We start from the raw sequence: 13,724 nt of genomic DNA, 5'->3' as shown, positions 1-13,724 counted from the left end.
GAAAGATGAACTGAACTTACTATTTTTGTCAAAGAAATAATAAAATCAAAGCAAGTACTGACAATTGCAACAAGACTCTAAATGTAAATTAAAATACTTCAGACAATACTTCAGAAGGCAAGTGATTCTCCCTTCGAGGGATGATTTTCACTTGTCTCCAGGTGTAACATTATGTGCACTGATGGGCTGATCAACAGAACAGAACTTCTCCCCAGCTGTAATCAGGAGTGATTGATGGTTGGGACAAAAAAGTTGATTATCATGACAAGTCTACTGATGCAGAGAAAATAGGCTATGCGGGGGAAAGGATAAAACCTCTTCAGAGACTACCTTCTAAAATCTCCTTTCTAAAGAATAAAAAGAAACATTTATGCCCATCCAAAAGGAGCTAACATAAATGAATTCATTACATTTACTATGCATCTGTTCTTACAGTTATTCCACCATGATACAATGAGACCTATACAAACCCCAAACAGAATGAACCCTTGTATTTTTAAAATCACAGTTTGAGATCAACTCATCAAACAATTATATATATGAAAGTACCTGTATGGTCTACCAGTAGAGCACTGCCTCGGTTTGAATACGTTTTGAATTCATGATCACGCTTTTAAAGGCCATGGGGGAGTTAGGTCTAAGTGCCATACTGGATTCTTTCCTGAAAAGAAGTCAGTCCCCTTTGGCTATTTTAAACCTTTAAAGACTTCATTTTCAACTGAGATTTTAAAAAATGCACAAGTGGGGGCAATAAACCCTCAAAGGTATAGTTCAAATATCTGCTTTTTTATTCCAACATAAAGCATTTAAAAGCAGATATTGGGTTGCACTTCCACTCCTTCAGATGATCAGACTCCTAGCTGTTAGCTGTGATGTGAGTAAGTACATGGAATAGCAATATCTTCAGAGACTGTAAAAGACCTGTGAGGAGTGATAAAAGAACCAAGGAGCTGAAAAAGTCAAGCCTGGAAGTTCTGAAGTGGAATTTGTTTACATCAGGTTAGGTTTAATAGTAATTCTCTCAAAAGGAAACATTATATTTTCTACAAGGGATGGCTGCACAGATACAGTGAAGACGAATATATCAACTCAGGGAGTAAGTGTAAGTTTGTTTGAAAAAAAAATTATGGCTGTTGAATACAGTATAATCATCCAAAGGTATGATTTATGAAAGTAAAAGAGCAACTTTACTTTTAATGAATTTTTAGAAGAAATAAGGAATTTTTTTTGAGGAAAAACAAAATTTATATCGTTTAAATAATTTTGATGAACTTTCTACATCACTACACATTTTCTTTGTGTGCTCGTTCTGTGGACAAGACTTTGACGTAATGTCCTGCCTATTCCTCTTCTCTCAGTTCTTCCTTATGTCCTTATCAGTGCCTAAAAAAGTGAGCCAGAAGGAGTCACTGATGGTGACTGAAAGCAGGTAGTATTTTGCCAATTTTATAGTGAAATTTGTTATCTGCACCTCTTTGTTGTTAATAATCCAGAATCTCAGATTCTCTACTATATAAATTCTTATTTTTTCAAAAATAAAGCTATAAGGAAGAAGTTTCAACAGATCAAACAAAGCTAGATGAAGACTGCACAGCAAAGAGATCACAATTTATCTTTCCTTTTAGGTGATGACTCACTTATAGCAAGTGGTTTCTGTAAAGAGTCCCCATCATAGTTGTTCATAAATTTCAGTTGTTTATTACAGTTGACTGATTTACTTCCCAGGTTGACTGAAGAAGCTGACAGGAAAAAAATGCCTCAGATACAAATGAGAGTATAGTAAGAGGTGATAAAACAGAGGTTGCACTCCTTGCAGTTGAAATGAGCAGTCTTTTCCATGAATTGAACATGAGAGAATTGGAAGAGAGACTTCTTTTCCCCCTTTTTTATACTGTTTATAAGTACTGTCTATATTTTTTCCACTCTATACCAATTAACTCATGTATAAAATGGTATTTTTCAATGTACAGTTCAAAAACACTATGCATTGTCTTTATGCCCACAATTCCAGCCAAAGACTTTAAAGAAACTCCAGTTATCCACTACCTGCCCAACTTCAGCATTTGAATTTCATTCTCATATTCCACCACCCTCCACCAGGCACGAAAACTTTCTGGCACAATCGTAACCCAAAGAATGTAACTACAGGACCAAATTAATTAAAACCACTGGAAACACATATGCAACTTGCCTGGAAGTCATCTCAGTGAGTGACATATAATCCACATTAAGCACTCTCCTGACACTGGAAGCAGACTTTGGAAAACCTAAGGCCTAATAGACAATTTAGGTCTGCTTTCCACACCCCAATATCATGTTTTCTGATACATTCTTATATTCTACTTTAATAATTTATGAGAGAAGGAAAATTCCTGACAGTCATAAGCATGGCTATGTTCAAACACAGGAGGGAGGTTGCTTTCCTTTCAGACTTTCTCTCTTATTAACTACTCTCACCTTTGACTTTAACTCCTTCTTCTTCTGCTCTTTGTAGTTCTGAGATCTACGCTCAAGCAGAAGTTAAAAGTTGGCTGCAAAAGGGCAAATATGGCAACCATTCATTTTGTGTCAGAAACAAATCTTTTTAAACCAATTTATCTCCATATTCCACAGGCAGAATACTGGTCATTAATATTTTGAAAATTATAAACAGGACTATTAGAGAGAGCCATTGCCTATTCTAACAAACTCAAGTAATTTTTAAGAGATGTCAAACCTTCTTCACAATTTATTTGTTTTATCAAAAAAAAGTGCTTTGAAAATGAAATAACCTGGTAGAATAAGCAGAGGTATGAATCAAGAGTTGATGGAGGTGAATAAAAAAGTCTAAGTTTTATATAATCTTTAAGTCCTAGCACAGCAACAACTGCTGATAAGCGGAATGTTTTAATTTTTCCAGGATCATATTCCTATACTGACTCTGATGTTCAGTTGACGCAGATATTGGACATTTCTCCATTACCACTGCTTGTGCAGGGACCAGGTAGTTGGAAACATTAGACTTTGCTTTCTCCTGGATTTATAGAATAGAATCACTTAGGCTGGAAAAGATCCTTAAAATCATTGAGTCCAACTGTTAACCTAACACTCCCAAGTCCACTGCTAAACCACATCCCTAAGTGTCATGTCTAAATGTCATTTAAATATCTCCAGGCATGGTGACTCAACCACTTCCCTGAACAGTCTGTTCCAATGCTTGATTTAGACACTGTCTCTTCAACTACCACTGCTGAACATAGCTGGAGAGTGAATTTTGAAAGTGTAAGTCTTGTGGTATGAATACAGTGGACACCAAGGCACTTCATCACTCCCTACCAACAACAGACTAAGCAGCTGACATTAAGCAAATGCTTTCTTAAAAGATCAATAACTTAAAACTAAAAAACTTTCCTTCTTTCCTACTGCCTTCTTGTCCTTGGGCAATGCCTCTGTGAGCCTGACACCTCTGGTCCATGTTCTGCAACAGTACAGATTTTCTAGACAGAATAGATTACTTTCACTACAAGAGAGGAGATAGGTACAAGGATTAGTAAAGAGTTCGTGTAGAGAGCTCCATAGCTTGTGGACCACTGAGAGACCACTTACTTACAGCAGTTACTGAGGATGACCCAAAATGCTTGGTTTGTACGCAATACTTAAGAGCCAAGGAAATATCCACATCCTTAGGCTATCAGTTCAACACCTCCAAAAGTACTCAGAAGCTAAACAACAAGGTGCTGTGTCAGATAGCAATAATTTCTGCTTCCAGGTATAGGTGCATAAAAGCATAAAAGTACTGTATAGAAGGTTAAAATTATGGAAAAAATACTTCATATAACAAAAGGAAATTATTTATACTTTCTATTATGCATTTTAGAATGCTTTAAGAAACTGCAGGTTGTGTGAAAAGTCTTGACTGTTCTTTAACTATTCTGGATTTCATAATTTATAAATTGTTACTTATTTCCTACATTTAAAAGGTTGCTCACAATCATCTCAAAATGAAACAACTTCTAACAGAAGACAGGCAAAAAAAACCCCAAAATGATGAATTGTCTAATATGGGAAAGACCAGACCTGCACAGGACCTGATAGCTATTCATACTGCAGCCTTTAAAACTGTGGTATAGGAAAGAGGAGGTAATGCTTCTAAAATGTGCAGGCTAGGCCTATAAAAACAGACTCCACTGAATATCCAACTGGGCAAAAAATGTACTAGGCTGTTCTCAAATTTGTTTGCAATGTAAGTGCTATTTGATTAGACTTTTGGAATGCCAAAAAAATCACATATCTTGAAATATTTTTTTAGTAGTTCTTTAGGGTTTCTATAATGTGTTGATACAAATGCCAGATATCCCATTGAAATCTTTGCACCAGTCACTTTCTGTGATTTCTTGCTACTTTTTTTCAGTGAATATTATAAACCAGTATCTCTGGAAAAGTGTCGACCTATGAGTGTATTTCCATTCTGACTCACATTCTGATCTCAAATGAATGGCATGTGCAACTCCACAATTGAAATCAGGATTTGTTTCTCCTTACACTGAACTCCATAGTACAGGAGTGCATTATTAGACTGTTCTAGCACACACACACACACACACACACACACATATATATATATACATGGAGTTATATGCCTATATAAAATATTATATTAAAATACTTTTTTACATATATAAGTAAGTTAATTCTGGATGAAGTTTTATTCTTGGTGAGGTACAAGTGCTGCAATTAATACTATATCTTCATAGAACAACACTGACTTTAAGGGGATGCTGAACATCTGTAAACGTTTGTACAAGAGAATCTCTTTAAAGAATCAGGTTGACAACTTCACAGAATGCAGGTGCACTGGTTTGGAAAGACCAGAAGTAAAATTGCCCTGAGGTAATAGATAAATGTGCTTGATGGCTGGCCATACCTGCAACAAGTTACTTGGATTAAGCAAGCTGTGCATTACAATTCAAGCAGAAATTGTTGGGTCTATACCAAAGCCGGGTTTCTAAATCTAAAGGTTAATTGGAAATCTAAATCTATATCTAACCCATAATTGAAGGTACAACAAAATATGCAAAGAGTAAGACCATGTGGTTATAGCCATGCACAGAACAGTGATTGAAGCAAATAGTAGACACGGCTTCAAATACCATTTAAGCATACCTCTGAAAGTTGAAATATAACAGATTAGAAATCAGTGAAATGCTAAACAACTTCAAGCAGTCAGTTTTATCAGTCTTTCCTAATTCTTAATGGACCAACTTTTGAAAGCTCCTCTCTCTTTGCAAACAGATGCCACAGGCCAAGTGTGACCATCATTTGATCTGGACAAGAAATTAAATCTCTATAACCTCTTCCAAACCACAGAAACAGGTTTGTAAATTAGTCAATCAGGAGGTCATATAATCTATCTCTCAGCTCCGGGAGCTACACTCAGAATTTCCTGTCCGTCCTCAAAAACAGGTGTCTGATTTTTTATGATCCTCTGCTGCCAGGGAGCCCACAACTGTCCCTAAGTGTTTCCTTCCAGAACTTCAGTGCTATTACAGTTAGAATTCTTTCAACAAATATTCCAACAAAAAATTCTTGAATCAAATTAAGCTGGAGAAGTAATCAAATTTATTCTTCTATCAAAATCAAGGAAGACAAAGATCAATTGAACACTGTTCTCTTATTAACTGCATATACCAAAAACCTACTATATTTTCTTTTTCTTTTTTTATCCAGTTCTTTCTGCTTTCCCCAGCCGAGTGAAGTTTTTTCACATCTTGTCATACTAGTGGATGTCTTTTAAATTCTGCAACTTAGTATGCTTTTTGTTAAAGTGTGATAACCACTGCTATAAATAATTCTTCACCTGAGGCATTGCAAATTTAAAATACAGTGAAATACTTACCTGTCTATTGATAAATGTAACACTCTTGGGGGAAAAAAAAAATAAAAAAATCATAGGATTAGTTGGGTGCTTTTTTTTTTTTTTTTTTTGTTCCCATTAGCAATTGTTAATGTATATTTGGTTTGTGATTCACTGTCGTGTTTTTAACCCAGCCAGCAGCCAAACACTACAGAGCCATTCACTCACTCTCCCCATCCCCAGGGATGAGTGAGAGAATTGGAGGAGTAAAGAGACTCATAGGTTGAGATAAAAACAATTTCATAATTGAAATAAAATAATAATAATAATTAATAATAATAGAATATACAAATGAGTGATGCACAGAGCAATTGCTCACCACCCACCAAGAAATGCCCAGCCTGTTCTTGGCTAGCAATCCTAGAGGAGAAAAACCCCAAAAACACAAATCTGGAAAAGAGAGAGAAGGCTTCTCAGCCAGACCTCATCTATAAAGAGAGCAAGACATGGTATTACATGGAATATCCCATTGGCCAATTTGGGTCCATTGCTCTCGCTATGCTCCCCGACAGCTTCTTGAGTGCCTGCACGCTAGCAAAGCATGGGAAGATGAAAAATCCTTGATTTCTTAGCAACTACTAAAAACATCAGCATATTATCAACATTCTTTTCATACCAAATCCCATACTGAATCCAAAACACAGTGCTGTTGTAGCTACTAAGAAGAAAATTAGCTCTATCCCAGTGGAAAACAGGACATTCACTATAATTTCTTTTTGCCCATTAAGCCAGACATTACTCATTGTAAAATACTTGTGCATTTAATTTTTCCAGTCTAAGCACAATAGTTCGTGCTTTTATTTACTGCACTTGTCAGAACTCCAGACTGTTTTCTCCAACTGGTGAAGATAATTTTGGACTGCAATCCTAAACTTGCCACCTTCCACAAAGTGCCTGCCACCTTCCATCTAGGTGCCATCCACAAACCTGGTATATGTACTCTCTATTCTGTCAGTCACATTGCTAATGAAAATTTAGCGTAGCAGCAAGCACAGAACAGACTCCTGCAGATCCTGACTTGTAGTGATCTTTTATTTTGACAGGAAACCATCAGCAATTACTCTCAGCAGAGTTTTTCAATCTGTTGTGCAACCAACTTTTAACAATTTCACCTGGACCATATTCGCCTACTTTACAAGACTGTCACATAGGACTGTATCAACCCTTATTAAAGCCAAAATACATCACATCTATTTATTCCCTATTATCCATTAGACCAATTACCCTGTCAAAGGAGAAAATTAGATTGGTCTGACATGATTTGTTCTTGACAAATTCATGTTGGCTGTTTCTTATCACCTTATTATCCCCCAGGTGCTTACAAATTGATACTTTAATCATTTGTTCTAGATAACAAGCATAACCTAAATAGGATATAAGTTCTCTAGTCCTGCATGAAAGTTAGAACCATAGTAAAATACTGTGGTGCTATATTGCATCCTCATCCTCCAAAAAAATCCTTCACTATGCTTTTACCAGAACAGCACTTTTTAAAGCCTGACAACTTCATACAATTGAACAATATATGGATTCAGTGGTACCTTTGCTTTATATAGATGGAGAAAAACAAAGTAAAAATACCCCAACAAATAAGAACTCCATGATGAGCATTCAGCTCGTGATTTTCAGGAGAATATTACTATTGTTGCTACTTAAGTCAAACAATAATTTCTGGCTAACATATTTGGAAATATTTTTACAGTGTATCATAACAGAATTCAAGTTCTGTGAGTTCATAAAAATGCTGCCCAATCATTCTCTAAAGGCAAGCTGGATTATCACTCAGCCATCTGCATTAAACAGGAGAGAAGAGAAAGAAAGAATCCCTTTGCAAGAATTGACTGTTAACAGACACTGTCACTATCTTGATCAAATGATGAAATTAGAAATGTAGGCAAATGAAGATCAAATCAGTAAGACAGGTGACCAAAAAATGAGGGAAATTTAGTAAGCTTTTTTTTTCCAAGCAATGGGATTGGGTTTTTAAAATTTTATTTTATTATTTTTGTTGTTGTTGCTAGTTTTTTTAGTGAGTGCTTATGTTAGCAGAGAAATTACTCCTACAACTACCTGTAGGCACATGAATTGTCCTACTGAAGTCAGCTGAACTTCATTTTGCAGGGTGCTTTTAGCAGATGTTTAACGTTTACTACAAAGCATGTATTTACAGATCTTCTGAACTAGTGCAATAGCCCTCAGCAGTTGCCAAATCTAAATGGCAACTCACACACTTACAGCTAAGCACATACTTAAATGTTTTGCCCTGTATTGGATGTACAAAGTGAATGTAAGTTATACAAAGATCTCTTTCAATGCCTGCCCCTGACCAAAAAAAAAAAAAGTGCACTGTTTGAAGTAGACTTCACAGAATCTACCTCTGCTGTTCTAATGTCAGAACCTACCTCTGCTGTCCTAATGTTTTTTCTCAGAATGGACAGGCTTTGGTTCCTTGCTCATTCCTCCCTTTCCTTGTATGAGAAGATTTATTTTACAAAGAAATACTGAACACACAGCTGTCATGAAGATTTATAGATAACTCCTTTAGAAAGAAGCTAAACGATTTTAGACTATTGTACTGCCTTTTCTCATTTTTTCTTTGAAATGTAATTTTGATACCATGTAACCAGAAAAAAAGCTCTTCTGCTCTGAAACAAATCTGTATCAAAGGGAAATATACTGTATTCTCTGCAAAAATGAAAAATCTCAGACCAGTTTTATTGTAAACATTTTCATAATACTGTCATGCAGTAGGTAAATGGGATTTCTATTCATTACTCTCTGATAAATCCTATCTCTAGCATCTAAAAATAAAGACATATTGGCAGAAGAGTCACAAAGCCCTAAATTTCTGAACAGAAAAGCTATTTAGTGTTGTTATGATTTTAAATCATATTCATCAAAATATGATGAAAATGAAAGGCAGAAATATTCAGTAAATGAAAACTATTTCATAATAATAAGAGAAAAATTACAATGTGTGCTTGCCATTCATATAGTAGAGTTATCAAAAAATGCTAGTTAATAGCTCTTTTTCTTCAAAGCAATCTTTCCTTTAAGTCTCAACATTAAATCTTTAGTTCAGCACATTTTTGCTTCAAAAATGGGTGGACATTCAGAACTACCCAAGCAACAGAGCAACTTAGTTCTGCCTATTCCCCTCACATTGCAGAAGAGCATTTCTAAACTGCAGTGGAACTCTGACTACTTATTATTTCTTGAAAAGCCTCAGCAGAGCACCTTGTGACTTTCAGCAATAATAACTACATGCACTGGAATGAGAAGAGAGCCTTATAAAAATATCCACAAATCTCTTCTGTGTGGTAGGGGAAAGGAGGAGAGATACCATCCCAGGTTAATCACTGGGAAGCATTTGTATCATAATCTCTCCATCAATCAGCAATACTGGGGTTACTTTAAAAATTAGGTTAATATTAGAAGTGGAAAGTGAAAGATACTTATCAAGAAGGTCTCTCCATTCCATAAAGTTAATGATATTGATCTACTTTGAGAGAAGAGAGCATTAAGAACAACATTCTACTGAACAGTGTTGACAAACTGGAGTTCAAGCCTCTATCACTTGAAGATGTGAAGGGATAACTAAATATCTGCTTAACAGCTTTTCTTCCAAGAGTTTGCTGTGAACAGTCTAAATTAATAGATTTCTTCTGAAACCAGGGGTTTTTTTTGGACACTGTAGATGACTCTGAAAAACACTACTGCTTTTTCTCCCTCTTTTTGGAATCCTTTCTAAAAGCAGCAGAAAATGAACTGTATGGAAGCATACTAGTGCCCTGAGTAAGAAGTATCAGTGTCCACTGATATTTTGTTTGCTTCTGTGTAGAAGAATTTTTATTTCAAACAATTTATTCTTGAAAATGCCAATCTGAGTTGTACATCTGTTAATGACTAAGTCATTTTAATGATGTGTTCATCCTCTCTTTTGTCTAGATCTTTTTGCAGACTAACAAGTGGTATAACCCTCTTTGAAAAGAGGTGTTTCACTTCGGTATGTAACATCAAAGTTTTTGATGTCTCTTTCAGCAATATACTATGAATGATTCAGTGTGACATGTCTTTTCCCAAGACAAAGCTGAAAATTATGAGTGATGAGCTGAGCTGCTCAGTCACTGGGATCCACTCTGGCCCAGGAGTCTCTATCATTTCCTCCCCATGTATGGCTCAGTATCCACAGTCCTAATTCGAGCATCTGGCTTCTAAAAGGAAGAGCCTAATTTGACTCTTCTATTTTTATCTGTGAGGGACACAACAGCTCCAGACAATGTATTACCCTTCCTTGCACCACTGTCTGAGAATGATGTCAATGTTATAAGAGAAAGGTGTCCATTCAGCCCATCAACTAGAAAACTTGGAGTCATCAGTGAAAGTAAGTACACAATACTGAGCAGTCTAGAAATGGTGACTGAGATCTTATTAAAATTCTTTCTAAGAAATAAAAAGCTGAGGGGAATGAAGAGAGCTGCATTATTTTCATCCCGAGGTGGCCAAACCTTAAAACAAAGCTTCAAGTTTCAATTTAAATTTTTGACAAGTTCATGGCTCTGACAAATAATTGACAAACTAAAAAGAGGTACAAAGTGTACATAAACAGCTGCCTGCAAAGAAGCTGCAGTGCACAAGAACTATTCAATTTTTTTCATATGACTAGCACAAGGAAGAAACTTCATGGACATTTTTGGGTTAGACTTTAAATTCAAACATTTTTATTCTACCAGAAGTAGCTTCCATATTTAAATTAGGAAAACAGGTAGTAACTGAAAGACATTTGGTAGGGGGAGACAAGTTTTGACCAGTGATACCCATGTCAAGAAACTTCTTGGAGAAACTAGAATAGCAAAAGAAAATATAGTGTACTGTGTCAGGTTTTGTCTGCACATGTAATGATCCTGGAGAAGGACCTAAAGGAGTTAATTTCTAAGAGGCTTTTCTGTGACAGAACAGGTATTCTTTGACAAGGAGAACTACAGAACAGCTTCCCTGGTTAATTATTGGGGATGAGTTTCTTCTGTATATTAGAGATCATCTCCATTTCAGCTTGCTCCACTTCATTGTTGGAAGAGTGTGAGGGTGTAAGGTAGGAGCCATTGACAAAAAAATCACCTGCTTTGCTTGTACAAGAAAAAGTTTATACTGGCAGGACAGGAACTTTAAAATACAGTTCTGGCTAGCAGAGATATTGTAAGGACAGAAAAAGGAATGTAGATCCACAAGGACTGTAAGTATATCTGAATAACTCCTAACATTTACAGGCTGCAAGGGAAAGCAAAGATAATCAGGACTGGTAGAAGAATTAGGACCCAGCAAATATTTCAGCCTTATAAGCAGTAATGGATTAATCTATTTTCCTATTTACACTGTGCAGCACAACTGAAGTTGATGAGCTTGCAGGGATATATCCGCAGGGAAAATCTGTCCGGGTGTTTAAATGCTATCAAATAATTGTGTTTATTTGAAGCATCCTACAGCTGCTGAACCACAAACTGAAATCACAACGTTTCATTTAGGTTCAATTTATGCAAATTATGGCACATCCTAGAAGATAAGTACATATTTCTAATCTGATACAAAATGATCAACTTACATCAGAATTAAATCTCAGCTGGCAAATGTTGCATGATATGATTTGCTTTCTTCGATGAGGAAGAGGAACCCCAAATGTATGATTTATTACAGCTTTTTGAATTGGGTCCATCTGTAAAGAGAGAAGAAAAAGAAAAATAAAAGCTTTTGCTGTTCCACTGTATGCTATGTTTTCTATAGTCTCAAAACAGATTCTGCATCATGCCATGCCATACCCCACACTACAGAAAAACTATTATTTTCTCTGAAAATTAGTATTTCTTCTTCATACAGTTTTACAAAAAAGTAATACAGAAAGGAACAAAGTGTCATTAGCTATCTTAAAATACATATCCTTAGTTCAATTCTATATGCACCAATCTCTCTTTACTGAAGAGACCTAAAAGCAGTAAATGCTGAACAAGTTACCTATCAAAACACCAGTTTATGTTTTTATATCATAGAAAAGATAGCTCGCTAAATGAAACAATAATATTTTAAATAAAATTACTAAGAGAAGGATCAGTGGAAATATGAAGGAATATTATATAAAGTGATTCCAGAATAACACATAATAGCTCAGTATTATGAAAAAAAAATCATTTCCCAGGAACCAAGAAATCTTTTCCATTAAACAACTTTGACACAACTTATGAAAAATCCAAATCCTCCAAAGATTATCTTCACAGTCCTTTAGAAGAAATTATTTTGAATAAACCCGAGTTTAAGGATGAATTTTGACTTTCTTGAAAAGCATTATTCTGAGCTAGCCTCTACCAGAATGCTGATCTGGCAGTGTCTGCAAGTCAAGGTCCCATTAAAAAATATATCATTTTGGTAGAGAATTTCACAAAAGCTACTCAATAGTCTTTTTTATGTAGAAGATTGAAATAAACTTCCCCAAATTAATTGGTCAAAATTATTTGTATTTCTTTTTCACAAGAAACATTTGAAGGCTATTTTTAAAATCTAGCAATAGCTTTACAGCAACTTTGTAAAGCCACTGATAGTTTTTATCTTTAAATTGTATTGTTAAAAATTCACAGATTTTGGTGACACAAATACAACTTAATTGTTGAACTCTGAAGATAACAAGTATTTACACAGCATAATTTGGATCTTGAGAAAAAAAAAACAAAACACTTTTTCTATGGTCATGTCTTCATGACCACTTTTTTCTAGTCTGTCAGCAAAGGGTTATTTGATAAATACAGAATCAGAGCTTTTCCTTAGAGTAATCATTTTTTCATGGAAGTTGTAATGGTAGATAGCCATGGCCTCTCCTGCAGTGAATCCAAGAACAGCTCACTACAGAAATTTTGCATCACCTAACAGCTGTTCAGTGTCAGATATGAAAAATGTCATTAAACTAATTCCTGTTGAAAATAAAAAGGGAAGGGAAGGGAAGGGAAGGGAAGGGAAGGGAAGGGAAGGGAAGGGAAGGGGAGGGAACTTGAAGCAGTGAATCCAAGAACAGCTCACTACAGAAATTTTGCATCACCTAACAGCTGTTCAGTGTCAGATATGAAAAATGTCATTAAACTAATTCCTGTTGAAAATAAAAAGGGAAGGGAAGGGAAGGGAAGGGAAGGGAAGGGAAGGGAAATGGCAGAGCTTTGTGGAAAGGTTTCAAAGAAATGCTCAGTTTGAACATCCTCTTCAATTTGATGTGAAAGTGAAAAGCCTCATACATTTGTGCAACAACCAGCATAAAAGAACACCAATTCCACCTAGAAACTACAGATGCCACTGTAATATAACCCCAAAATAACACTGATGGCTAAGGTCAAAGTATATCAAGCTCTGAAACACTACAGCATGCTGTGTAAGACTTTCTGTGGCAATCAAATCATGTGCTAGGGGCACTCATTTTACTCAGTAACATGATCTTGAAAAAGCCTAGAATCCAAAAATACTATTGTATAGACGAGAAAGAACACCACCACATAGGAAAGTAAATAGACAGCAACAGCACTTCTTTTTCCAACTGCTCTGCTAGCCAAGAGGTGACTTCTTATGCCAGCAGAACCAATAGAGCTGTACCCTGTAATTTTCAACACTAAAACATGACCTGGTCTTAATGGACGCTGTTTCATTGCTGATGAAGTTTGGATAAATTTAGCCTAAATTTATTCAGTACTGTTCATTTTGCTACTGCAGGTCAAAAATAGCACATGGTAACAAGAAATTGTGCATTCTTTGATCCAGTGTAACTGTTTACCCTCCCCTTAACCACAGTTGTGAGGTATTATTA

At 35.7% G+C, this 13,724-nt stretch overlaps 1 protein-coding gene across 1 annotated transcript in view; it reads right to left on the bottom strand.

Annotated features, from left to right (window-relative positions):
* The window catches only part of ZNF385D (zinc finger protein 385D), a 138,528-nt gene that overhangs the window by 80,107 nt on the left and 44,697 nt on the right, over positions 1-13,724 (bottom strand). Inside the window, exon 4 of the mRNA XM_010170796.2 lies at positions 11,493-11,603. Within this exon, the coding sequence (XP_010169098.2) occupies positions 11,493-11,603 (111 nt within the window). The remainder of the gene's footprint in view (positions 1-11,492; positions 11,604-13,724) is intronic.

Source organism: Antrostomus carolinensis, unplaced genomic scaffold, assembly GCF_000700745.2.
Source record: "Antrostomus carolinensis isolate BGI_N321 unplaced genomic scaffold, ASM70074v2 scaffold12096, whole genome shotgun sequence".
Classification (NCBI taxonomy): Eukaryota; Metazoa; Chordata; class Aves; order Caprimulgiformes; family Caprimulgidae; genus Antrostomus; species Antrostomus carolinensis.
This window is presented reverse-complemented; position numbering and strand designations above follow the sequence as displayed.